This window comes from Gavialis gangeticus, unplaced genomic scaffold (assembly GCF_001723915.1).
Source record: "Gavialis gangeticus isolate Ggan-Ray unplaced genomic scaffold, GavGan_comp1, whole genome shotgun sequence".
Classification (NCBI taxonomy): Eukaryota; Metazoa; Chordata; order Crocodylia; family Gavialidae; genus Gavialis; species Gavialis gangeticus.
The window spans coordinates 7,345,952-7,372,443 of record NW_017729014.1 but is presented as its reverse complement, the minus strand read 5'-3'; the positions used below and the strand labels follow the sequence as shown (position 1 = coordinate 7,372,443).

General features: G+C 44.3%; 1 protein-coding gene across 1 annotated transcript in view; it reads left to right on the top strand.

The window, feature by feature from the left end:
• The window catches only part of PLCH2 (phospholipase C eta 2), a 393,529-nt gene that overhangs the window by 328,838 nt on the left and 38,199 nt on the right, over positions 1–26,492 (top strand). Inside the window, exons 8-13 of the mRNA XM_019511675.1 lie at positions 7,140–7,343; positions 8,482–8,602; positions 11,593–11,764; positions 16,165–16,272; positions 20,045–20,203; positions 20,855–20,896. Coding sequence (XP_019367220.1) covers positions 7,140–7,343; positions 8,482–8,602; positions 11,593–11,764; positions 16,165–16,272; positions 20,045–20,203; positions 20,855–20,896 — 806 coding nt within the window. The remainder of the gene's footprint in view (positions 1–7,139; positions 7,344–8,481; positions 8,603–11,592; positions 11,765–16,164; positions 16,273–20,044; positions 20,204–20,854; positions 20,897–26,492) is intronic.

Genomic DNA, 26,492 nt, shown 5'->3' with positions numbered 1-26,492 from the left:
CCCTGTGCCGTGTTCCCCACGGATTTTAACCCAGAGGGTTATGGAGGATGTGCACCGTGGGGTGGGGCTTGGTAAGGGGGCTCACACCTACCCACAAACCACACACATACTCCCATACCCATCCCCCTTCTCCTGCAGGCAGGTGCTTCCCATCTCTCTTACCAGCTACACCCTGGGGAATTATGCGATATTATACAATTATGTGCGGTCATACATTTTACGTGCAAAATTACATGGGCACATAATTGTGTAATTCTCTGGAGTGTAAGGAATCTTACTTTGGAATATGTGGGCCTGTTTTTCTGAATTCATTTAGTCCACTCTGGGAATGGATTAAGACAGGTGCTCAACCTCCAGCCCATGGACCAAATGCAGCCCATGGAGCCACAGCCTGTGGGGCTCCCCATGACTCAGGAAATTTGGCAGCAGGGGACCAGCGGCCATTAATACTGCCACCCCCCCCAGCTGCCAAATTCTCATGCCCTCTCCCCCTGCACAACCAGATGGGGCTGGGCCAGGCCCCCTTCTCCCTGCACAGCTAAAGCATCAGGGATGAGCCATGTCCCCTTCTCCCTGCACAACTGAATTGGGGCCAAGCTGTGCCCCCTTCTCCCTTCACAACTAAATTAGGGCCAGGCCATACCCCGTCCAACTGCAGGACTGGGTTGGGGCTATGCCAAGCCCCTTCCCCCTCACCACTGAATTTAGATGACCCAGATAAAGACAAATTTATTGTGGAATAAAAGTTCCTACACATGGAGTTATTCCTGAATAGTTGCTGTTTTAAATTTATATTCCAAAATGTCTTTGTTGTGGACAAGCCCTAAGATGATCTGTGTGTGTGTGTGTGTGTGTGTGTATTTATTTATTTGATATGCTGCCCTTCCCAACAAGATATACAGATATCTTTGGAAAAAATCCATTGGGAAACAAATATCTAAATATTTGAGTTTGGTCCCTGGTGGAAATCCAAACATTTCACCTTTCTTGTTGCCTTTGATTTTAGCAAAGGGGAGTTGCAGTGTTGCATGTGTGTCTACTTTTGGTCTGGCCTTAGGTGGGCAGACTGGGCTTATTTTGGCTACAGTTGTGCAAGTGTGGACATGCCAGGGGCTGCACCAGGGTTCAAATCAATTGCCAGAGCTCTGTAGCAAGCCTGGCATCATGGCCCTTATTCAGCACAACTCTTAAGTATGTGCTTATAGGACCGCTTTGGTTTAGGGCCCTTCCTAGCAACGAGTGCATTAAGTTGAGGTCAAAGCAGTCTAGAGCTGCTCAGCCTTTAACTGCAGCAGTTTTTGTTACAGCCTACATTTAACAGCTCGGGTTTTAATATGTACTTAATTAAAGCCCAAAATTGGATTGTGAAGCCTGTGAGAACCTTCCTAAAAGAGGCTTTTTGCACTAATTTGTGCCTGAGTTCATTGCAGCTTGAAGGCCAATATTGCAAGACTGATTCAGAGAGTTGTGGTTTGATTTTTTTTCCCCCTCTCCATGCGTAGCTCTAGTGAAACAATACATCAATCTGTCACTGAGTTAGAGAAGTGAGCACTCTAATGCATTTAGGAGCTTGGCAACGTCTTTATATAGACACCGCTTTGTTTATGGAATAATGAGCAAGATGCCAGGGGAATGATTGTAACAAAGCTGAGATCCCAGTGAATAAAGGCATCAATACTGTCAACAGCTGTTAAGACCTAAAAGGAATGAAGAACTTCAAGTTTTCAGTGGAAATGAATGAAAAGGTTTTATAGGACATTTGGGATGGAAGCTGAGGTTCAGTATGTCAGTGTGTCCTGGGTGCATGAGTGAGGAGAGGTGTGTCGAAATGGGGGTAGCTATGCATATGTACAGGCCCCCATTGAACATGTGGGCAGCACTTCCTCAACTGCAGGGAAAAATAAGCTTTCCCTGACTTCACCCCCCCATCCTCCACTCAAGCTCCCTCATTCTGAAAAAGTATGATCTTCTGGTGCCAAATCCTTCAAGGTGAGGAGTCTGCCCCATCAGCAGAGTCTGCCACTTTTCAAAATGAATTCTTCATCTGCCATGTCTGAGCATCACCCTGAAGAGTGGCACTATGCCAGGTCTACAATACATGTGTGCATGAAGGTGGTGGTTAGGTGAATTCAAAGTAATATTGCTTACCAGAGCCCTCATACAGGAGGTCAGATCCAGGAACCAGGGCACAGCCAAACCAGCTAGGCTAAGGATCTCCAGGGAGTTGAAGGAGAGAGGAGAAATTTCCTCTTTTCAGGCTGGGCATGGCACTAGAGCTTGTCTGTATTTAAGACCATACCCCAGGCAGCTGTTACACTCCTTCCCCATGTTGGGGAATGGCAAAATTATGCACAGTCATAGGTTTACCAGCCAGAAAGCCCCTCTCACCACTGTGGTGTAAGTGGCACCAGTGAGAAAAAACATATATCCTGTGGCAAAAAGACTCAAAACCTTTACCTCTGTCCTTGTGCACAGAATGCAAATGGATTTTATTGAGTTTGGACAAATGTATGCTCCCTGACCGCCCTCTTCTAGCTATTGCTTCTGGCCTGCAATGTGTTTTCAGTAAGGAATGCCTGATTGGGGGCTGCTGATGGTGCCAGATATTTTGCCATGTGGGATTATGTCCACTTGAGGTAAGGATAGGATGCCTGTCCCTCAAACTTGTGGCCGTGCAGGGAAATGTAGAAGACAACCAGGAGAGATTCCAAGCTTTTGGCTGCCTTTCCCTTTAAACAGGACAACAGTACTTCCACAAACCATCTCTCACAGGCTGTGACAATGTGTTCTCTTTGCTTGGGTACGTGTGTGGAGGGTTGTATATGGGCTTCAAGGTGAATGTAAAGATGCATTTCAGGGCTGGTTGCCAGGAAGGTTACAGCAACAAAATTGACAAATCTGTCACAGCCCAAGTACAGACACAAAGTCAAACGGCAGCACCAGCAGTTGTGAAGATTAGAAAATATCCAGACCAAACAGAGCAGCAGGGAACTGAGCAGATTTAGAAGTTTTCACTGAAAAGTAAAAGGAATATTGGGGCAGAGTGATGGCTTACAGATGTGCAGCAAGCCGTCCTGGGTCTGGGCCCGGGCCCAGGTTTGTTAGCCACAAGAACTTGAGGATGAGTTTGCCAAAGAGCGACAAGCCCCTTCCCCAGATGCACAGTGGAGAATAGTGTCAGCTTGTGAAGACACCAGGTGGCCCCTGTGAAGTTCAAATTCCTGAAACATCAGTAGTTAAGATCTCTGTAACTCCAAGTTGTGCTGCCTGTCACTTCTCAATCCAGTATCTCAGCTAGAGAAACTGAGGCCACTGAATCTCTGTAGATCCATCTTGGTAGCTTAGTAGAAGGCAGAAAATGATTGGTGCACATATTGAAGGTTACTTACCTGTTTATTGAGTCTTATGGATGCTGAGAAAGAGCCAATGACAGAAACTAATCTTAGAGTTCGGGAGGAGATCGTTTGGGTTAGTTTTGTAAATGGAGCCAGACTCGTTTGATGTAGCTTCTGGTTTTGTTGCAGGAGTTTTGTCTAGCTACATGTAAGTTCAGTGTAAGTTCAAACCTTCTCTTCACCTGGCAGCAGTTTTTTTTTTGTATTACAGTAGTGCTTTGGGTCCAGGGCTTTATGACATTAGGTGAAAAAAAACAAGCTGTAGGCTTCTGGTGCTGTAGGTGCTGTGCACACGTCACAGGAAGATGATCTTTTCTCACAAGAGTTTTATAATATGTGCTTAGAAGTAGCAGCTTACCTGGGTGGGATCAGAGCCAGTGACCTGTGGGAGAATTACTCTCCAACCTGATTCCAGTCCTTTTATACGCTGTCAATCGCATAGCTTTAGTATCCGTACATCCCACTTTTGCTGATGAATTTTCTCATGGTATTCAAGGCACGTCTTTCAGGACATCTGAAATAGATTTGGTAATATTTTTTTTGGATTATATAGTTGAGACAGACTATATACAAGCTTTTGGGCACAAATTGCCCTTCCTCAGGTCTGTATAATTCAGGGGTGTCAAACTCATTCAGCCCTGTGAGCTAGATGAGGATTTCTGGGCCAGATTTGGCCATGCCAGAGTCAGTAGGCAGGGCTAGTCCAGTGGGGCACTGCATGCTGCACACTTCCCATGCCGGCCCCCTGTGCCACAGGCAGCATGTGCCAGTCCCACTCCTGGACTTGTGCTGCAGGCACATGGGCTGTACCTGGCATGGCAAACACTGTCTGTGACCCAGGGGCCTAGCATGGGGTGGGGTGTGTACTGCTTGTGGCACCCCACAAGACCGACCCTAAGCACTGGCTCTGGGGCCAGTCAGGATCATGCCCCAGGCATACGTGCATGCCAGAGCCAGCATGCAGGGCCGTCCAGTGGGGCACTGCCTCCAGCAGACACTTGATGCCAGCTCCCTGTGCTGCGAGCAGTACCCACAGCTCCAGGTCCAGCCCATGTGCCCCATGCAGGCCAAGCCCTGGAGCAGGGTCTGCACATGGCATACACAGCATATAAGCAGACCTGGTGCTGTGGGCACTACTCCTGGTTCAAGGGGCCAGCACAGGGTGTATGCTGCATGTAGTGCCCCACCAGATAGCCCTGTGCAGTGGCTGTGGCAAATCCTGATCCAGACTACCCCAAAGCCAGTGGGCAGGATTGGCTTGGTACAGGTGCTGCATGCAGGTCGCATCGCAGACTGACTCCCTGTGCTGCAAGCAGTGCCTGTGGCACCAGATCCTACCCTTGTGTCAGACCAGCCCCATATGTGGCATGTGGGGTCCGTCTGAGACCCAGGGGCAAGGTCATTCAGCCCCATGGGCTGGACACCCCAGATATAGTTGGTTCAATAAAAGACATTACCAAACAAATCCTGCTTCTCCCTGCTTTTCTGATTGTTTTATTTTTATTTATTTATTTCAGTAAATAAAACAACCAACTGTTTGTCCATGATATATCAAAAGCAGAAATGGGTCTGTGTTTACCATAAACACACAGGCCCCTCCCTGGCAGACATTACACTTAAAGTGTGATTAACCAGTTAATGAGGTGATAAAATGGGGAGTAAGCCACAAAGTTATTACACAAAATATGTATAAAACTTTGTGGCTATTTCCCATCCCACCTTAAACTGAGTGTTTGGGCAGTGCTGATCAACCAGCTGATCAGTGCTTTCAGCCTTGGAAGTGTGTAGGAGCCCTTCTCTCTGGTGCGCTCCCATGGCTGGGAGCTCTGGTCAGCTGATTGGCACTCCCAGCCACAGATCCCTTGGCTCTGGCATGCTCCCATGGCTGGGAGTGTCAGCAGATCAGTGCTCCCAGCTGCAGGAGTGCATCAGAGCCCTTGGGTTCAGTGCAGTCCCCTTGCTAGGAGTGTCAGCTGACTGGCACAGTGGGAGGACTGGGCACCTGGCTTGCTACTTTCCAGTGTAGGGGGAACCTGAGATCATGGTTCCAGACTCCCCCTTTACCAGCAATAGGGTGCAATTGGGATCTGATTCCCGATCCCACAATTGCACCACTGCTGTGCACACCTTTTATTGAATGTCTGTCAGTGGCCATAGTGTTCACTTACATGAATAATATTTGGGGTGAAGAGAAGTGCAACCAGTGTACACCCTGCCAGGACTATCCATCATTTTGAGACAAATTCTATCATGCCACTAACATGCCAGAAAAAAATCCTACTGAGAAATTGATTCATGCTGTTGATGAATCAGATGTTGACATTTGTGAGGTCTACACCCTTTTTTCTTTGCCTTCTTGTTTGGTCAACATTTGATGTACCGTAGTTGCTGCTGGAATATGAATACAATTGTTACACCTACAATCAGAACTGTAGATTTCTCATTACCCGAATCAGTCACTTAAACACATGTTACCAAATGATCTGAAAATTTGATCTGCTCTTAGAATTAGAATTAGCTTCCACCAAAGGAGTCTCTGTTTTGATGAGTGGAAGTAAGTCATTTTTCTCATGGTAAGTGGCTTGAGTTGGTCTTTTTTGGGGGTTGATAATTTTTTGTGCAATTCTTCCAGTTCTGCAAGGCTGGGCTAGCAGAGTAGTAATATACCAGTTGTTCATTCCCCAAATGATTATTACAAAAGGAGATGGAATATACAGGAAATTTCATTCTTAGAATGGTTGAAGCAATACATTTTTAACACTTAATATTACCTCAGTGTACAACCCAGGTTATATTGTTATAAAATGGATAATCTGTGATCACAGCATGTTTATTTAGAAATGTCTTCCCCTTCTGCCTTCCTGGCTTCAGATCAGTCTAGCAATCTTGATATGGTAGCTAGTATAAGTTGCTTATCATTTGCAGTATGAAAAAGCAGAAAAAGTGGACTTGATATGTACCTTGTAATGGTGTTGAATGTTTAATAGGAACACACCAGCATACAAAGGAGTTTTGATCTAATTTTGCTTATTTCAAGTGTGGAACATGTTGATTATTTATCATGTGTTCCCAATTATCATGGACAAGGAGAGAAATATTTGTACAAAGCTCTTCATTTATTTTTCTTGGTGAATTATAAATAAATATTTGTTTGAATCCTAATTACAGCAGCTTGCTATCAGCCTGAATGCTAAGTCAGTAAATCATGGAAATAAAGTGTGTTTTGAGGCCTCATGGGGGAATTTTTATATTATTTTGGGCCACCTTGGGAAGACTGAGAAAATGTGGCAGCTGACAGCTTCCTGGTGAACAAACTTACCAATAAACTCTCATCAAAAGGCAAACAAAGCAGCAAGAGGGCAAGTGCATGGGAAGGAAGCTGTTTCAACACAACATGTAATTAGGCAGTGGAACTCATCACCACAGGACAGCTGGTTTGTTTGGCCGTATCTTTTAGTGAACAAACTGTATAGTTGGGCGAGATGTTAGACAAGCTTTTGGGCGCAAAGCAGCCTTCTTCAGGTCTGAGAGACAAGCCGACACAGCCTAAGATAACTAACAGGCAGAACAAATACTTTTGTTTAACTCCATTATGTAAATGAAATAATCACTTGAAGAGGGGGAGAGGGCAGTAAATCTGTGGAGCAAAGGAAAGTTGTTAGAGGTAGGTACAGAACAGCTCAGAGCAATGCATTCTGGTGTTAGACTCTGGTGTGCATGTGTTTTGATCTTCTGCCCCTCCAGGCTTCACCAATTACATGCGGAGCCCTTCAGGGGATATCTTCAACCCAGAACACTACCAGGTGAATCAGGACATGTCTCAGCCGTTGAGCCACTACTTCATCACCTCTTCACATAACACCTACCTCATGGGGGATCAGCTGATGTCTCAGTCCAGAGTGGACATGTACTCCTGGGTGCTGCAGTCCGGTTGTCGCTGTGTGGAAGGTAAAGATCAGCAGGGAATAGTTGTATGGTGACTGGGAGGCTCTGGAGTTTGTGTTATCTCATCTCTGAAGGGAAGGCTCATGACTGCTGAGTGGAGGGAAAGGCTTAACATACAGTCCAGCGAAATAAGGTTGCAGTTACATCCCTAATCCTGGCCTCATTGCTACAGTGTTTTCCAGAATACAAGGATAAGAAAGAGGAAGAGAAAAGTGTTGTTCATTCTTGCAAAAAGTTGGAATTTATCGTATGAGGGAGAAGAGAAAAGTTTTCATCTATCAGAGGCCGTTGGTATACACACTTACCAGTGTTTTGCGAATGTGTTGCTAAGTGGGAGAGATTCGGATGGCTAGCTGCAGTCTGAATGAAAAAGGGGTCTTGTTGTGGAAAATGTTGACTGTTTCTAAGCCTTTATCTATGCTGGGAAATATGTCCCAGAGTCTGCTGGTCTGGAGTCCACAATCTCCAAAAGATCGTTATTGCAGGCTGAGCAGGTTGAGGCCCATGAAAGTGGTTGCATGTACTCAGAGCAATGAAGTAACAAGTGGAAATGTAGATGTAAGCAAGTATAAGGATGGAAGAGTTCACAGGAGGGTCAGATGTTGGCTTTGGTGTTGTCCTAAAGAGCTCAGCTAACCATCTCTGTTTCTTATCATTTTGAATCCAAATGGGAGTTTTATGCTTTAGTGCTGTATCTTTTCACATGAAGATACAACTCCTGCACGCTCATAAAAGAACATCCTTCTTGCTTGGAGCTTTCTCAGCCAGTGCTTTCTGAGTCATCCGTTCACAACGGAGCTTCATGGCCAGCAAGTGCCTGCAGAGGAAAGCTGTTGAGCCAAGTGCAAGGAGACGCACATAGGGGTTGGCACAAACCCATGCTAGGCAGGCATTGAAGCTGGAGCACCACAGGAAGCTGCAGGTTTTGGGCATCTTTCCCAGCATGGTAGCCCAGAGTCACTCATGGCAGGAAAAAGTTTGCATAAAGGGTGATTGTGCTGTTACACAGTGAAATCAGTGCCACATACCAGGAAAACCTCCACCTTTCCTCTCTGTGGGAATGATTCTGGCTGAGATCTGTCTGTTTATGTTCTGATACTGAGTTCTCAGTTTAAATGAGAGTTTTGTTTCTCCTTCACAGTTGACTGCTGGGATGGGCCAGATGGCGAACCAATTGTCCACCACGGATACACCCTGACCTCCAAGATACTCTTCAAAGATGTGATTGAAACCATCAACAAATACGCCTTCATCAAGAATGAGTATGTATCCATCCTTTCTGCTCCCCCCTGGCATCCCCCAATTGATCCATGATATGGTGGAACGGCTGTTTAGGCAGCTTCTATGCAGAGGCAGTGACATCCAAAGCTGACCTAGTTCTGCATAAGCCAGACAAGCATTCATATGTTGATTTACTGCAGGGAGTACTCGGGCACAGAAGTAATAAGGCGAGGATGATTGAGGGAGGCGGGAATCAGTAGATTGCCATGCGTCTATACTTGTTCCCATCTCTAAAAGACAGAGAGTCTAACATTTTCTGACAATGAGTATTATTAGCAGATAGCTGACAGCTCGGCCACGTGGCTCTGAGTGTGCATGGCACCAAGGTCACTGTCGAGCACTTGGGTCCAGCCCATGCCCAGAAGACAGAGGCTAGTCAGGCAGCAAAGGTTTAGGGGGAAGCAGCAGCTCAGGTGCAGGAGGCACAGCCTGTTCAAGGGAAATGGTGTTTGTCTCAGAGTGCAGTGGTGCTCAGATGACCAGAGAATTATAAAAGGGGAGGAGGAAAGGAGAGAAGCAACCTGTAACTGTCAGTACAAATAACCTTCAGCACCAGTGAAGAGGGGTTTGAATTTTTTATTTACATATCTGTTCGGTGTCCTTTCTGTTGGCGTTAGTAATAACAAAGGGCAGAGCAGCTAGTCACATGGCGCCATAAGTGATGCTGTGAAGGCAAGGGTCTGCTGCTGCTTCCCGTTCTTTGAAGCATGGGTGCAATGGCTCTCCTGTGGCTGGGTGTGTCAATTAAGTGTTCACTGCCCATGTGTGTGTTTGGTGGGGCTGAGGATACAGTATGGTCATCACATCTCCAGTGGTTGGGACTCTCACTGCTACCCTTGTGTGGAAGTCCAGGCCTGGGTCTTTGGTATCTGCCCAGTCTTAAACTTTCTACACAGCTGTGCCATCTCTTCTGGAGGCAAACAGGGATAACATTGCTATTAATTGTTAAGTTAAATTGTATTTTATTTAGTAAGCATTGCCACTTGTTTTGGTGCTACAGGAAAACAGAGGTATTGGAACTTAGTGAAGTTTTCCAAATCAGGGCAACTCCCTGAGATAGTAGTAACTATCCCAAATCAAAGGCAGAAAGCAAGCTTTTGGTGAAAGCTCTTTCCTCAGCCTAATGGGTGGTTTCTATCTTGTGTGTTTTGCCCAGTTTAAAATTAAGTTTCTCTTTATAACACAGAGATGTAGAGAGCCACAGGACACTGCAGACACCTCCATCTTACCTCTTGTACCACATTCCAGATTTCACACTTACCAAAGTGACATTTGTATATCAGGGTCTGTACTCCTCCCAGACCAGCACCACTTGTAAGCTAACCAGGAGTCCTACTGTCTCGGGAGTATGTACAGTGTTGATCAGCTCACCTGAGTGTTGGAGTTCTATGAACCCACCTGGATGAGTGTGATTTTTTGCCCTCAGCCTGTAGGAACCAAAAATAGCTGCTAAAAATAAACAGTAAATCTAGAAACTGATTGCTTTTGAGGTGTGCTCTTACAGGATTTTGCCAAGGTTGTCAGACCTTGAAAATGAATGGGTTTGGCAGCAGTTCCACCTTTTGTGTGTTAGTTTCTTAAGGGACATTTATCAAATGCTCATCTAGACCTAAATTTTACATGCTGAGCTCAACTTTCACCAGATTAATCCATGCAGCCCATCTACTATTGTATCCATGTCATACAGCCACAGTACTGTCCCCCTTTTGGTGCAATGTTATCAGAGGAAGCAATCCTGAATTAATCTTTTCAGATCCTAAACTCCTTATCCAGTTTCCAGGGTGGGGAAAACTGAAAGAACTCTAGACTCGGTCCATTGGAGTCAATAGTAAGACTCGTGATGTCAGTGAGCTTTGGATCATTTCCTCTGTTAGAGGAACCATGTCTCTCAAAGACATTCCAAAATTATTGGCTTATTATGAAACAGCAAATATTTTTGGCCCTGATCTACCTACTTTTCATTTATATAGTGAAGTGTCTGATTATAAGACCTATGGATATCTATGCCAGGATATATTGGGTGGCATTTCATACTGCATTTCTCTAGCTGCCAAAATTTTTATGAGACTTTTCATCTTGCTCTTTATCACCTCTGAATAGTCCACCTTGAGAAGAGCAGTTGTTTACTTAAAAATGGGCCTGGAAAATTGCCCTAATCATGAATATATTGATGTACTGTTAGGTGTTGGCCATGTGTTTGTCAGTGAGCTGCTTACAACTCATCAGACAATGAATGGTGAGCTGGTAGAGATGATATGAATAGTAGATATAAAACTACTTACGTCAGAGGCATCAGATAAATGGGGAGTGGAAAGGGGAGGAGAGAATCCATTTGCTTTTTTGATGATTTGTATAAAATCATACAGGAAACAGCTGAACTGAGACCCATTGCAAAGAGGCATGTTGTCTCTTACAAGCTACTAAATGATGGGTGCTGATGGGAATGTTGCATGACCCTACACGTTCTTTGACCAGGGTCTTTCCCCAAAAGACTTAATATAGCAGGTTTTCCTTCTGGAAGATGGTACGTGTTCCTGGGTCCTGTGCAGTTCAATTCAACTGAGCAATATGGGTGAGGAAGGACAGGAGAGCCTGGAGTGGAAGGGGTCTGAAGGCTTTAGATATACAGCATTTATTGGTGGTGGAATATACCAGCTTTCTGTGGAGCAAGAAGAGAGGGGGCAATGGAGACCAGGGCTGTGTGTGCCCATACAGTGTAAAGAAAGGTGGGATATTGAGAGATGTGTCAAAGTGGGGTGCAGGGATAGATAGAAATACTCCCTGACTTAAAATAGATCGCTCAGTTTGGGGTCAGCAGTGGGACACACACTCTGTTCTCTGTGCACCTGAACCAGCCCCTTTGGACATGTAGCTCTGGTGAGACTGTGAACTGTAGACACAAGTAGCTCTTTCTTCATCAGTGTGATAGCAGCTGAATATGCAGCTGACATGCAGCTTATGTCTCTTCCAGGTACCCTGTTATTTTATCTATAGAGAACCACTGCAGCGTCATCCAGCAGAAGAAGATGGCTCAGTATCTTATTGAAATCCTAGGAGACAAGCTAGATCTGTCTTCAGTGCACAATGAAGATCCCACCAAACTGCCTTCCCCAGAGAGTCTTAAAGGGAAGATATTAGTTAAGGTAAAAAAAAAAAAAAAAAAGTCCTGCTTTATTTTGCTCTTGTGCTCTCTTCTGTGGTGGTTATATAAGAGCTCTCTGGTTTTAAAACATTACAGCCTCAGTTAGCCAAATCATTACAGGTAATCCAGGCATCAAAGCACTCAGAATTCAGTTTAGGGTTCTGGTTCCTCTCATCAGACCGAGTGCCCATTCGTACGCATTTGGATCTGTTTAGATTCTGCAGCAGGATTTGAATGGAAAGAAATTCTCAGCACTTTGCAGGAGAGGGTCCTCATACATGGGACAACCAAGAGACCAGGAGCACCTTGTTCATGTGATACAGCTCCGGACTGTAGCTGAGACTGTCAGTAACTAGAATGGATTTACGACCAGCTGACTGGAGAGAGGAGTCCAGTGCTGGCAGCCCTTGTGCTTGTGTTTAGAGAAGCGGAGACTGAAATAGTTTTAGCAGTGAGCTTTGTGCAAAGGGCTTGTCAGCTATACAAGCAGTTTGAAAAATGCCTGTGAAAATATATAAGGAAGCCTGAAGAGCAGGTTTTAGTGCAGATCTGGGTAAACGGTTTTCCCCTCACAGTACCACAGTAGCTAAAATGTGATATTTCCTGAAATTTTGTGAATATCCTTTTGAATGTTATGGTCAGATGTAGAGTCCTCAAAGGGGAAAAGAACAAAGATTCCTCAAAAGATTAAATGTGTTAGACTTGCAAGCTTGGTTCAGAATTCAGTCTTTTTCCCCCAGTAAGAGAGGTGTAAAATCCTGTTAATGAAACAGGGATGTGAGCGTGCTTCATCAGCTTTATCACGCCATTTCGTTGAGCTCTCCTGTTGCCTTGGGTCTCTGACTGGTGACCTGTCTGCTGCTGTCCTTGTATTGTTTATTGTTCCTGATATTATGGGAAGGAAGAGATAATTTAATGAGCACCTTCCATTTAGTTCAACTAGGAAATTCTGTTTCAAACCCAAGTTAATAGAAATATATCTGACAAGGTTTCACTGTTAGCTTGGTCCTTTCTGAATTTATTTTGCAGCTGTTGAAAACCTACAGGCTTCTAGGTGATCTCCCATGAATTGGAAAATGTCGCCTTTGTGTTTGTGTGTTTTCTATAAGCTAACATTTTTCAGGATGTTAGTTTGTGATGTTGATTCCAGTGCCTCTGGGCATACTTTGGTAGGAGATGGGAAATAAATGAGAGATGACAAGGCTGTTTTATTTAGGAGCCTGGTTTAGTACACCTGCCCACATTGCAGAGTATTGTAACAAAGAGTTTGGAGGATTGTTTTCTTGTACCCTTCTTTGGTTGATGTCTCCGCTGCTTGCTTGTGGGTGGAGCATGGAGCTGTCATTAATGCTAATGACATATCAAGAGGGATGTGCTCCCAACTGACAGGCATGGTACTCTGGGTGACATGAAAAAGAAGCTATTCTTTACTCTTTCCAGTCCAGAATCTATTAAATAAAGAAAAATGTAACTGCTTCATAACCCAGGTTACCTGCTGGTTCAATAATCTATATACCACCATGAAATCTCAGCCTGTTTTTTTTCTGAAATGTTTGTTTGTCTGGAAAGCTTGTCTCATTGGGTTTGGACATGGCCAGAACTCAGGCTTTGCTGCTGACAGTCCAAGTGAAAGGGACTAACTTGGCACCTCTCGTGGCTGCATTGGAGCACAGGGTATCACAGCTTGCATTTCACACCTGGAGCTTGTGGGAGCCCTGGGTATCTAGGGTTGCTGGAAAAGAACTGTGTATCCTTTGAACGAGCCTTTGCTGCCTTGCATTAGTGGTTTGTCATGATGCTATTTCAGTCCTAAGCCTTCATTTGGGGGAAGGTTTGCACTTGAAGTGATAGTAAAACAAGAGGCTGGAAGTCAAGGCCTCTGGAGGCAGGTCCTGACTCTCACTAACCTGCTGAGGAATCAAGGCTAGTGACTTGCCCAATCTAGAACTGCTTTTCTCTTCCTCGCCACAAGTCCTGGTGAGTGAACATAAAGCACATCTGTGGGGCCACATCTGTGGATGACTATATGCACAGCAGTGGCCCCTCCATGGTTGAAGGGGACATTCATACAAGGATCCTAATGCAGCTCAAAGCCAGATTTGTTGTAACTGAGTCTTCCTTACGCATCTTGCGGTAGTAACTCGTTAGAGTTGGTTTTCACATGTCTAAATAAATAACGGTGTTTGACTGGGGCTAAACCCCAGGGTCTCTGTGCAGACTGAGTCGAAGCCATGTGTGATGCAGCTCAAATTTTTGGCGGGGGAGGGCAGGTCCAGTTCTCTGTCACCTAGTGTGTTCACCTCTGTGCTTGGCTGTTGTGATAACGTGCTCCAGAGTGGGTGCCTGTTACACATGTGGCTTGTAGGTAGCTGGTTGGAGCTTGGTGAGAAGCCAGCGGGGATTGGCAGGAGGCGCCAGTTGTGCTGCCCAAACCATCTGCTATTGCACTGCACTGGAAAAGCTCTAATTGAAAAAACAAAATGGCTCCTAATTTCCGTATGTGTTGCTGGATTTATAAGGTTGAGAAGTCAATTGTAACAACTTCTAAAGAGGCTACATAGAAATGCTTTTTTCTGGGCTCTAAGCTGCATCATTTTAAGTGCTGTTGAATGAAGTATCTCTAGAAACTTCTATTTGCAGAGATTTAAATATTAATGCCACCCTGCATCCTTCTCCACTCCCTTCTGCCAGCTTTCCCTTCTCTTCACTGCAGGATAATAATACATTTTAACACCTCTTTTATCCAGGGAACCCAAATGCCTTTACAACTGTTAGTTAATTAAAATCTCTCTAAAACCTTATATTATACCCAGGTTGCCTGCCATATCCCTCAGCTAGTTCCATGGTTTAGAGATGCTTAGCATTTCTTTTAAGCCTTTTATTCTGCATGAGTTCAAGTTCTTTTATGATGCAAACGCTAGCATCTCCAGGAGACCTGCAGTAGGTGAATCTCAAAGTCATTAGCGTCCATTAGATCTTTATCATGATTCTGTCAAATCTTCTCACTTTCAAGATGCCCACTAGCAAGAAATGCTTTCAGCTGCTTTTACAGTTTATGGCTAATATATTGGGGGAGAAGTGGAAATGTCAGAAATGTTTTTAAAGGTTTTTTGAACAAAATTAGAATATGTGAAACTAAAATAACACAGAACAAAACACAAGAGACATGTTGTGTGTATTGTGGATGAACTCTGCAAGGGAAGTGCCTTGACCAGATGAACTGTGATATAGATTACAGTCTGCTGGTATCTGAATCAGGATGGCCACTTGGCTTAGACTTAATACAGAACAGCAAAACTTGTGCCAGACTTCTGCAGTTTGGGGCAACTTGGTTTTATGGCACACTTCCATCCACCCCATCATCTGACACTTCTGACCCCACGCCATAGGAAGGAGATGCAAGGATTCCCACATGACACACGGCTCTCTGCAGGGGATGGACTGCCATAGTAACATAATGATATTGAACCCAAACCCAGTGCTTCACCCCACAGTGATCCAGAAATGGACACAATCTACTCGTCCAACTCTGATTCCGTAAAGATATAAATGTACATTGTCAGAAATAATTGCACAGCAGCTAATAGCAATTATGCTCGTAAAAAGAACATTTTCATGTGAATTCTTTTCCCCAGGCTCTGTGATGAGGTCAGAAATGCTGAGGAGGCAGAGCTGCTGTTTGCTATGTATGCACTGGGTTGTACTGTCAATGCTCCTACCATGTTTTGGGTGATCCAAACATCTGCACACTGGTCAAAGAGCCTCTGTTAGGGTTTTGAAAATTAATTGGTTTAATTGCATATGTCTAGTTTGCTTTAATGCTGGCAAATATTGGCAACTGCCCTTTTAAATGGAATGAAATCTCACTCGTCCGTGGATTGAAAAGAAAATGGAGCTAGAGATTCCTCTTCCTTCAAGTCAGGAGAAAGCTATTGCGGGATGTCTCAGTCTGAGCACCATGGGCCAGACTTTCAAAATTGTTCACCACTCCTCAGTTCACAGGTGGAATGGTGGTAGCAGCTGGGGGCTGTGTCTCTGGCTCAGAGGATCAGTAGTCTCAATAGACAGAAAGTAATTTTTTTACTGATTATTTTTCTCCCATGAACTCAGCCAGCTAGTCGGATAACCCAAATGGATACAGAGCAAAAAGGAGTATGGAGGCAGAAAGCTTTCTGCACTCCCAGAGTAGAGACTTCTTGCTTAATTTTGAGAGTCTTGCTTGACCTCCTTAACTGAACCCAAGTTACATTTATTCTGAAGAACTCAGCTCTATACGGAGTACTGTCATTATCCCCAAGCACTCTAAGTCTTTCTGATGTTTCCCATTGTACGTAACCACTTTCTACACATTGAACCAAGAGACACATACTGAGCTGCCTGCTTTATCTTTTCAACTTCCAGGGAAAGAAACTTCCAGCCAATATTAGTGAGGATGCAGAGGAAGGAGAAGTGTCTGATGAGGACAGTGCTGATGAGATTGATGATGATTGCAAACTTATGAATGGAGATGTAAGTAAAACGGCCATTTGTATGTGAGCACTGGTTGATCTGATCCAGGCCAGTGGGATGAATGCCAGGGCACTGGGTGTATGCGCCTTCTGGAATGGGAATGTGGGTTCTAGGTAATGGATCTAACCTAAGCTCAATGTGTGGTTGTGGTTTGAAAATACATCTTGTAGAGATTGGGGGTGGGTACCAATAGAGCTTGCTGGAGGATGACCATTCTACTTCACAGCCTGTTCAGGGAACCTTGGTTTTGTTGACATGAAAACAGCTTTGGCAGCACATGTACTAAAATTGGAACGATACAGAGAAGATTAGCATGGCCCCCGCGCAAGGATGACACGCACATTCGTGAAGCATTTCTTATTTAAAGAAAAGAAAAGAAATGAAAACAGAACCTTTGATGTGCTTTCATGACATTGAATTAGGTTAATATGTGTCTCTCTCCATATCAAAACCTGATAGTTTAAGTCCAAAAATGTTGAAATGTCAGTGTATGTGTGGGAAGGAGAGAAGGAAGGAAGAAGTGGACTTGTGGTTAGGGTAATGGCCTGGGAGACCCAATTTTTACTCTCTGCTTTACTGGAAGCCAAATGAACAGGGATCAAAAAATTTGGCTGTGATTTAACAGAAGATTTTGACCAAATTTAATTAAATCAGAAAGTTTCAACCAGCCATTGGAGCAGATGTAACTTGTACAGGCCTAATGATTTTTTTTGTCCCAGAGGTGCTGAGCATCAGCATCCCCCAAAAAGTTAATTTGGGGTTTTTGTGCTCTCTTTCTTTAAAACCAGGGGGGAGAGAGAGAGCAAGCGTGTGTGTGTATGTGTGTATAGTCATTGTATGTGCCCTGATTTTCAGAACTGCTGTGCAACTTCATCTCCTTAAGTCCGCGAGAGCTGCCAATGGGAGCACTTACATAAAGATGGGTCTGTCTGTATCCATTGCATTTATTAAATATACTCAGACACGTGCAGCAAGCTTGCCTTATGTGTGCAGACACAAATGCATATATTTTCTGTGTATATTTTACTAAACACTTAACACTGTGTGTGTGAGAGAGTAGATTGCAAAAAGGGCTTCCAGCAATTAATCAGTGGTAAATTGCTGCAGGTAACAGCAGCCTGTGGCTTTTTCCCAGCTGTTTTTTCTGTGTGTACAAAATAAAAATGTCTCCTATGGGTTCCTTGATGCTGTGGTGTGCTGTATGGTAAAGCATTCAACAAAACTGCACGCTTCAGTGCCTACCCACATCAAACTGGGTCATCTCTGTGGAATATGTTTTCCCAGCTGAGCAGTTGTTTATAGCGAGCAGTTGTTGGCTTGCTGAATGCAGTGTTTAGCTCGCTTCAGCTGCACAAAGGTGTTAAAGGGGTGGGGGGAAGAAGCTATTTGCCTCTGCGTGCTTCAGCCTGAAAAACACCTTATTTCTTCTTGCCTTTTAAAAGTAAAATTCTTCTGACAGTTTAATCTTCCAGCTCATAGCGAGTTTGGTACCACAGTTTAGGGAAACTTAATATAAACGATAAAGCAGAAACTTTTAATAACATAAATCAGATTGCCTGAGACGGAGATTACATTTGCAAACCTCTCTCGTCCCTGTTTCTGACTGTTTCCTTCTCTTATATTATGGATACAATCTTTTGTTTTAGGACTAGAAAAGAAACATCTTTTTAGAGCTAAGCTAGTCTAGAAATGGAGAATCTCAAAGTCTGTCTTAAAGAGGAGAACATGTTTGGTTATGTTTTTATCATAGTTTTTAGACATTTTTACTTAATGTTGAGCTCTGATGTGTTGACACTTTACTCTTACGGTTTTTTATCTTGCTTTCTCTCTGCCTGACATTGCTTCTGTTCAAAGTGGAAGGTACTGTACACCCAGGTGGTGGTAGTGTTGAGCCCACTGGGCATTAACTATGTGGGGTCAGTCATGTTACCAAGGAATGACCATTTCGAGCAGGGGGGACACCTTGTGTGAGGGTACTGCAAATGCTACTACAAGTCCCACATATGCATGTTTGAAGTGTGACCCACCTGTATTATAACTGGATATGTGGAGCAGCTAGAGATGGGGAAACTGGATAAATTGAGACCCAATGGGACATTGCCCATCTGCAAACTACAACCAGAAACGTGAACTGTACCTTTTGTTGTGACAGGCAAACTTCCTCAGACTTGCTGTTCTCGCATTTTCTGCACACCTTTGTCGGCATTCCCTGGGTTTGACAGAGTGCTCCAGGTATCAGAGGGCAACAAGGGGACTGTTCTCACAGCCCAGCTGGAACCAGGAAACCTGGGAAAATGATGGGCCTGTTCTTGCAGGATTTCCAGTCTCATTTGATTGGAAAAGGCTCAGATAAACACCCCGATACTTAGGTAAAGGAGGGTTTTTGAGGCTTGCAACTGAACTTTGACTCAGGTCTTCTTCTAAACAGATCACAAGCAAGCTCGTCAGTGACAGAAGATGAAATTTATGTTCTGCTTGCAGATCAGATGGGTGGAGAGATGGATGTTAGAAGGAGAATCATTTTTCCTTTTAAAGTGTTTCTGCTTTCCCTGCTACAGTTTATGGCTGGATGCATTTCTTTCAGGAAATCCTGCATAGGTGCTGCCTCTCTCCCTTTGTTACCTGGCGATTTGTCTCGGTCTGGCTTTCACTGATGTCTGGGATTCCAGATTTGCTAGACGCCGCTCACTTTAGAGGAGCCTTCAGGGAGCACAGTAAACAACAGCTTGTTTCCCGAGGGAATTAATCAGGACATTCTAAGGCTCATTAAGAAAACACTGTCTGCTTTTTCTTCTGCCATTTTTAAAGATCCAAACTTGTGAATCACCCACATTAAACGGCACCAATAGAAACGAGAGCCCTGATTTTCTGTCTTCATTCCTTTTATTCCCCTTTCCCCTAAATATGCTGTAGCCTTCATGGAAGAACTGGATAGGAAGATGCAATTTAGTGCTACCTTTGTAATGTTTAAGTCCCGACTCTCCAGCTGCTCCCTCATTCCGTTCAGTTGGATTCTGCATCCGCTGTGGGTGCAGAATCAAGCTTCCACATGGCAAATTGGTGCTGTCCTTGGCAATTCCATCAGACTTGATGTACAAAAGATACACTCTGTTGTAGTCAGCCTTTCCACACACAGTCACAACAAATTGAAGTGCCTTGGAAATGGCTTGGTCCATTCACCAGGCTGGAATGTATCAGCCTATTTTCATAAATGAACACTGCGAAATGTAGCAAGTGTTAGTCAAACGTGCAGGGGGAGCTGTCTCAATATTAATTATTTCCAGGCAGCACGTCAATGATTTGGTAACACAGCATGTGCCACTTGAGTAGCTTTTGTTGTTGATCAGTTTGGGTTCCTTTCAAGCAGATCTTTTTTTCTGTGAATTTGTTCAAGTAATTTCACTTTGTGACTTCAGGTAATCTAGTTCCGCTTTAGAATTAACACCTAAATGTAGGACTTCACGTGCTTGCGTATCTACTGTGAAGTCTGGCATTGGGCACACCTATCATTGCAGGTGACAACTGAGAATGATACTGTGCTTCACAATGTACAAGTGAAGAGGCTGCTGGGCTATTTGGCATGACCGGTAGTCATTAATAGCCTTAGTGCAGTGTGGGGTCTTGGTGTTGTTTTTGTTTCTGTTTTTCTTTTGCTTCATGTTCCTCTTTCTTTTTCTAATGTAACATTTTAATTTGCATTAACCCTGGCTGGAAGAATTGTTAGGGCTTCATGCACCTTTGCCTTCCTTTAACTGAACTGCTTTGTTTGTAGGCTTCCACCAATCGGAAGCGAGTGGAAAATATAGCAAAGAAGAAACTTGACTCGCTGATAAAGGAATCCAAAATCCGTGACTGTGAAGATCCAAACAATTTTACAGTCACCACTCTGCCCTCATCTGGAAAGCTCAGCCACAAGTCAGACATCAAGAAGGTGATAATCTTGTATCAACTCTACACGTAATAGATCTGATTTCTTAAATGTTGATCTTGCTACTCGATGTACAGTGTGTTAATGATGATGATAAAGCCTGGTTTTCAAAGCAGGGAGCCTAAACTTGGGCTTGTAAGTGCATGGAACACGTTTGCTTTATCGAGGCACTGGGCCCCTGTAGCTCCCATGGTTTTCATGGCCCAACGTCTTTGTTGAGTCAGGACACATCTGTTAGGGAGCTGAATATGCATCCTGGCTTCCTGAAGTTTAGTTGCATGCCTAAAAATAAAATGCACTCACCTTCCTTAGGAGGCTAAGCCAGGAGCAGTCTTTTGAGGAAGAGATGAGATATGTATGCCAATGTATTGTGTCTATACTTAAGTGTTTCACTCTTTTTCAGTTTTTTCTCTATGCCCAGGTCTTTCATTTTAATATCAAGAGCTGTTTGTCCCCAAGATGGGTTTTTGTAATAAGTAGTGTTACATTATATGGATGATCTTTGTGCTTCGAAATTGACTTCCAGACATGTCATTCTTTAAAAGAATAAATAAAAGCACGTGGATTACTGTGGCAAGGGATAATTTTGTTTGCTGGTTAGAAATGCTGGATGCATGCTGGCCCCGTCTTCTCATATGACTGTTCCTTTTGCAGAAATACAGTTCCATGGCACATTCAGTAGGAGACAAACCTGTGGTAAGTCCAACAAAATCCCCTCTCTTGACCCCAAGTCAGTCAATACCGTTTAAACTCTCTAGGCTCTAGGCATGTACTACAGTGGCTGCTGTGTGCATGAGAAAGAGTCTTTTTGGCAGTGTAACAAATTATGCTTCAAGTTAATTGTATAATGCTGAACTTCAGCAGTACAATCTCCAGGTACACAAAGACAGTTTCTAAGAGGAGTTTTAAGAACCAGGAGCTGAAGTCTGCTCTCATTTGTAATCCACAGAAAACTCTAGGTCCAGTTTGACTTTAGTGAGGAGGACATCTACATGCATTTTGAAATATTTGAACCCCCACCTTCCCAGAAAGCATGTCAGTAGCACATAAAGTCAGTTCTGCCCCTTTAAATAATTCAGATTCTGATCTTGAAGCTTTTGGTATAATTTACAAATACAGAATACTACCAACCCCAAGCATTTGAAAATCAAGCTTCAGGCCCAAAATCCAGGATGTGAACTAAATATATAGTTTCTTTGTTTCATTCGGTTCCTAGGTTTTGAACCCTTAGGAGTCATGTTTTCAAATTTCTGTCTCAAATCATGAGCTAGAAATTTGGTTTTTTTTAATGGAAGCCAAGCTTCTTGTGTAATCCACCGGCAGCTAAGTCTTTAATTGGCACACCAAATGTTGTGAGATTCAATAGGAGATACAGTAACAGGAGTTGGGAAATCCAAAGGACTCTACTTTTTTGACAGACTTCTGTTCATTTTGCTCTGATGTTGTTATTTATTATTCTAAGCCAAACCATGATATCCTGAATCATGCGATTAAACTCCATGGAAATAACTGAGTATTTAACCATGAGTAAGATAAGCAGAGGTGACTTAGGTTGATTCATTGCAGAGGTGTTTGGAAAAAAATTGTGAACATCTATTCCTCACCAGCACGGATTAGCCCCATGAAAATAGCCAGGGTAGGAGTGAGTGGATTGTTTCCATACTGAATATCCTTCCAGGTGCCCATAAATTACTTGGTCTGTCTACAGCAGGGTGAAAGTTTTGAATGGCTAATGCTGCCATTGCATTACCAAAGTAACCTGGGTCCTTTTCATGGGCTATTTCTGTTGCTTTGCTGAGTGGTTCCCTTTTCCTCATCCTCTTGAAACCAAAGGGAACCTATGCATATGCTCTGGAGTTTGGGAGGATGTTTTAAATACAGCAGCTTTTGGGAGCCGCTCTAATTAAAATGCTCACAGCATCTCATGTATTCAGTGTCCCGCATTTCAAAATGGCAGGGGGGCGCTTTAACTAAAGCTCATTCAACCAGCTTTAGTTAAAGTGCCCCTAACACCATTTTCAAATGCAGGGACACTGAATGTACGAGATGCTGCAGCACGCTGGAGCATTCCAATTAGATGCTGCAGCAGACTCAATTAATCATGTCCTAATCAGAAGGGGTGCCCAGATTATTAACACTGTAGGGCATGGTTGGCTAAGCTGCCAAGCATGATGTGGGAGCAGAGGGAACTCTTTTCGTGCAGGTGGGTTCTGTTAACTAAGGAACTGTCCTGGGATCTAGCAGGCCATAGTTTTAGAGTAACGGCACAGTTTGTTTGTGAACAGGAATGACCATCTCTAGTGTCCCCTGAAAGAGCAGCTGATGCTGCCCAGAGAACTCAGAAAAACCTTTCATTGGAGGCAGCTGTGGTTGTGTCATAGTCCAGCATTTCTGCTACTAGGTGGTATTTTCTTCTTTGGTGGCTGTGGCCATTCTGCTTTCAGTGAGTTGCTTTTGTTCTTCAGCAGCTCCATCTCACTGCTAAAACTGGTAATACTGAGCCCTTTCTGGTGCTTTCCATTCAAAGATCTCAACCCCTTTGCAGCCATTAATGAATGAACCTTCACAGCCTGCCTGCAAAGCTGCTAAATCTCATCTTCTATTTACATACCAAGACAGGGGCTTGCTCAGAGCCAAATCTGTGGCAGAGCTTGGAGTGATCTCTGACTCCTTGGCCTCCTGCTAGCTGAGAAATGAATGGACTAGGAAAGAAAAAGGTTCTTGAATAGCCTTCCTTTGGTGGGGGCCAAAAACCTAACCGAGTTCAAGATGGATGTTGATCTGTTTATCAAATGGATTGTGTGATGTGGCTGCCTTGGACTCAATGGCCCAAGAGATCTTTTTTCTTGCTGACTTCAAGTGCTAGGCACACTTCTACTCAAAGTCTGCTGCTCTGCCTGTGACTGCCATGTTAGCCACTTCCAAGCAGGCTGTGACCCTCACTGGTGAGCATGGAGCAGGGGCTCTGGGGGTTGGATGCAAACCTGAGGGCCCTGAGGAAGGTGGAAGTTCTGCATCAGAGCCATACAGCCTGGCCCCATTTCTACAATACTGAACTGCAGCACATTTGATTGACGTTGGAAAGACTCCCTGTTTGAAAGGCCTAGATCTAAAATGACAGGGCGGGTGGCAGCTTGGGATTAGAGGTGACCAGCAAGAAGTGCAGCAATTCAAGTTGGTTGTACCCACAGTGCTGCATTGAAGGATGGGATTGGAAACACTGGGGGAATGCAGGTGGAGTTACTGAATCTTGTTTCAGTGCCAGTCCCATGTGCACCTAACCCAGCCCAGGGCCTGGACAGCTCCTTCAGAGAAACCTTCACTTATTCGCACCTTAAAGAGCAAGCAGTCAGGACAAAGGGCTCTGAGGTTGCAGTCAGTCATCCTGTCCAGTTTGTCTGAGCTCTTGGTGCTTCACACAGTACAAAGGTGAACAAAGTGCACCATCACTGGAGTTCTGAGAGGCTCATCTGTAAGATATCCATGTCCTTGCACCAAGGGGGCTGTCTGGCTTTCAAAGGGGGCATGGATTGTGTTGCATTAGAAATGAGACCTTTCCATCCAGGGATGGAAGCAGCCCTCCCAGCTAGCTGAGGGGAATTCAGTTAAATTTAGTTGTTATGTACAAGGTTTATTATTTGGAAAGCTTCATGGGTTGGTGGAGTCAGTGCATAATCGCAGTTAATCCTGAATGATAGTGAAGACTCGGCTCTGCAGCATGGAGCTAATTTTGCTTGGAGCTCTAATGGCATTTATTGGCTTTTCCCTTAATCATGATAAATATTTATTGTCGGTCCAGTCCCAGCATCCCTGTTTAGCACGTTCCATCAGATGCTTGCAGTGCAACGAAGCATGCAAGTCTTTGATTTTCCTGTAAGAAACCATTAATATCACCTTTCTGCAGACCCTTTAGCAACTGTTGCTGCACAGGGAAAGCAGTGAAAAAGGTAGTCCCTTGGGGCAAAAGTGGGGGGGGTGGACCTAGGGAGTTAATTTCCTACAAAACCAAACAAAACCCACCCACATTGGAAAGTGATGTTTGGCAAACAGCTCAAAGCCATTTCTGAAAGGGGACAGGAATAAGAGAGAGAGGAAGGCAGGGCTGGTATCTGGAAATGCCAGCCTACAAGTCAAGATACCCATCAATTGCTTCCATGGAAAAAGATGTAAAGAACATATGGCCAAGTGTCTCATAAAAGAGCAAGGAGCCTTGGGCATGCACTCATACCCTGCCCCCAGCAGCTGGAGAAAGGGAGAGAAAAGATCCACTGCAGTAAATGTCAATGTGCCACACAGGGCACTTGTGCTTCTGGAAAGTAGATGGGAGGGCATGTGTCTGATTTAGGGGCTAATGCCATAGGTTTTCATGGATGTGGCTTTGCTCAAGGGCTGGAGGTTTATTCAAAAAAGAAGGACACAAGATTGTTTTCATATCATGCACTATGCAGTGCTGCAGATTGGTTAGAGCTGGCTTTGATGCCATTGAAGTGGGGGAAGTGAGGTGCTGGTATCTGAACAATTCTTCTGTAATCAGTGTTAGCCCTTACAGCTAAGGTATTGAGCTGGGGTTAGTTTCTGCCTCTTCTACAAACTCCTGTGTAATGTCTGCAGAGTCACAGAGGCAGGATTTTCAAAGTAGTTTAAGTGAGTTAGTAGGGAACTGTGTGCCTCAGTTTGGCCATGTGCAAAGGGAAGACAAGACTTCCCTTCTCCCACCTTTTTCTTTTCTGTTTACATTGCAACCTATTTGAAGCTGAGATTTTTTTACTATGTACTTTACAACTTTTAGCACAATATTGGCTTAAAGCTTAGCTGGAGCCCTTGTTACTATGGTAATGCAATAATTTTAGAAGTTTCAAGATGAATATTTATTCATTAGGGCTGCCAATTAGTCACTGTTAATGTGCACAATTAACGCAAGAGCCAATTAACACGTTAATTTTTTTAACATGTTAATTGCGCCCGTGTTTTTGGAGCCTGCACCCAAGCTGCCCTGCCCTGTTGCTGTCATTGCTGCCTCTGGGCTGCCCAGTGGGGCCGTGGTGGCAGTGCAGAGAAGCTGTAGAGCAGCCCAGGCGCAGGCTTCAGGCGGCTGCAGCAGGGAGAGGCAGGAGATTGGGCACACCCACAGCCCCCATTCAGAGCCCTCAGCAGTCAGGCTGGCAGTGCCAGGGGTTTGGGCAGTGCCAGGGGTTTGGGCTCCACAGCTCAGGCTTCAGGCGGGTCAGGACCACCTGAGAGCTTCAGCACGAGCAACCTCTGGACCTGTGGGTCCTTGTGCATCCCTGGTCTGGGCCCCTGGGAAGCACTGGCAATGGTGGCCCCACACCCTGTGCCCCTGTGGAGGCAGCTACCAGCGGGTGGGGGTGAGATTCCTGTGGAGCCACCTCATGCAGCTCCTAACCATACAAAGTACCTGCATAATTTGCATAATTTTCAGTTTTTCTTAGCATAATTTTGAGTTTTTAGCTGTGTGATTAATATCACAAGTAATTTAGACTAATTTTTTCGTTGTGCAACTAATCGTGATCACATTTTTTAATCATTTGCCAGCCCTATTATTTATATTGTTCCAAACATCAATCTGCCCTGGCCACTGCCACCACATCCACAACTAAATGCTGGTTGAGCAGCAGCCCAGACCCATTGGTACCCTAACTCAATAATAAAGTGGCAGCTCTCATCCTAAGTAAACCTGCATTTGCATGACTTTAGTGGTGTGTGTACAGTGCACATAAGCATCTCTGAAATAGTTCTGTGTAGATCTGCCAGTGTGGGGTTTTTCTGTAGTGTGCCAAGCTCCCATGGAAATCAGGCAGGAGCTTAGTTTAGAAAGAAGCTGTAAAAGCAAGTCACATGCCTCTGTAGCCCTTTTTCTCCCCATTGAAATGCAGCTACATCTGGGGTGGGATTCAGTAAGCATACAGCAGCACTGCACAATAGTTCATAGGACCATAGAAAAGTTGTTCAGAACAAACTTGGCATTGTGTAAACAGCCAACAAAAACAGACCTCTCTTTTAGACCACTACGAAGTTGAAGTATCTCCTTGTGGTGGCACAAGTAGGACATGAACTTCCAAGGGGAGACTAGACCCACCTGTCTGGTTCATCTTGAATACTGGGGCAGTTTTGGTCCAGGGGACTATTGAGGTCAGTAGCCATCCACAGGAAAGGCCTTGAAACTTTGCTGATATTTTAATTTTCCTGTAGACAGTGAAGTGGTGCTGGTTGCCCAGTGTGTGAGGAATGCAGTCATTAATTAAGAGTGACATGAGCATTCCCATTACTAAGC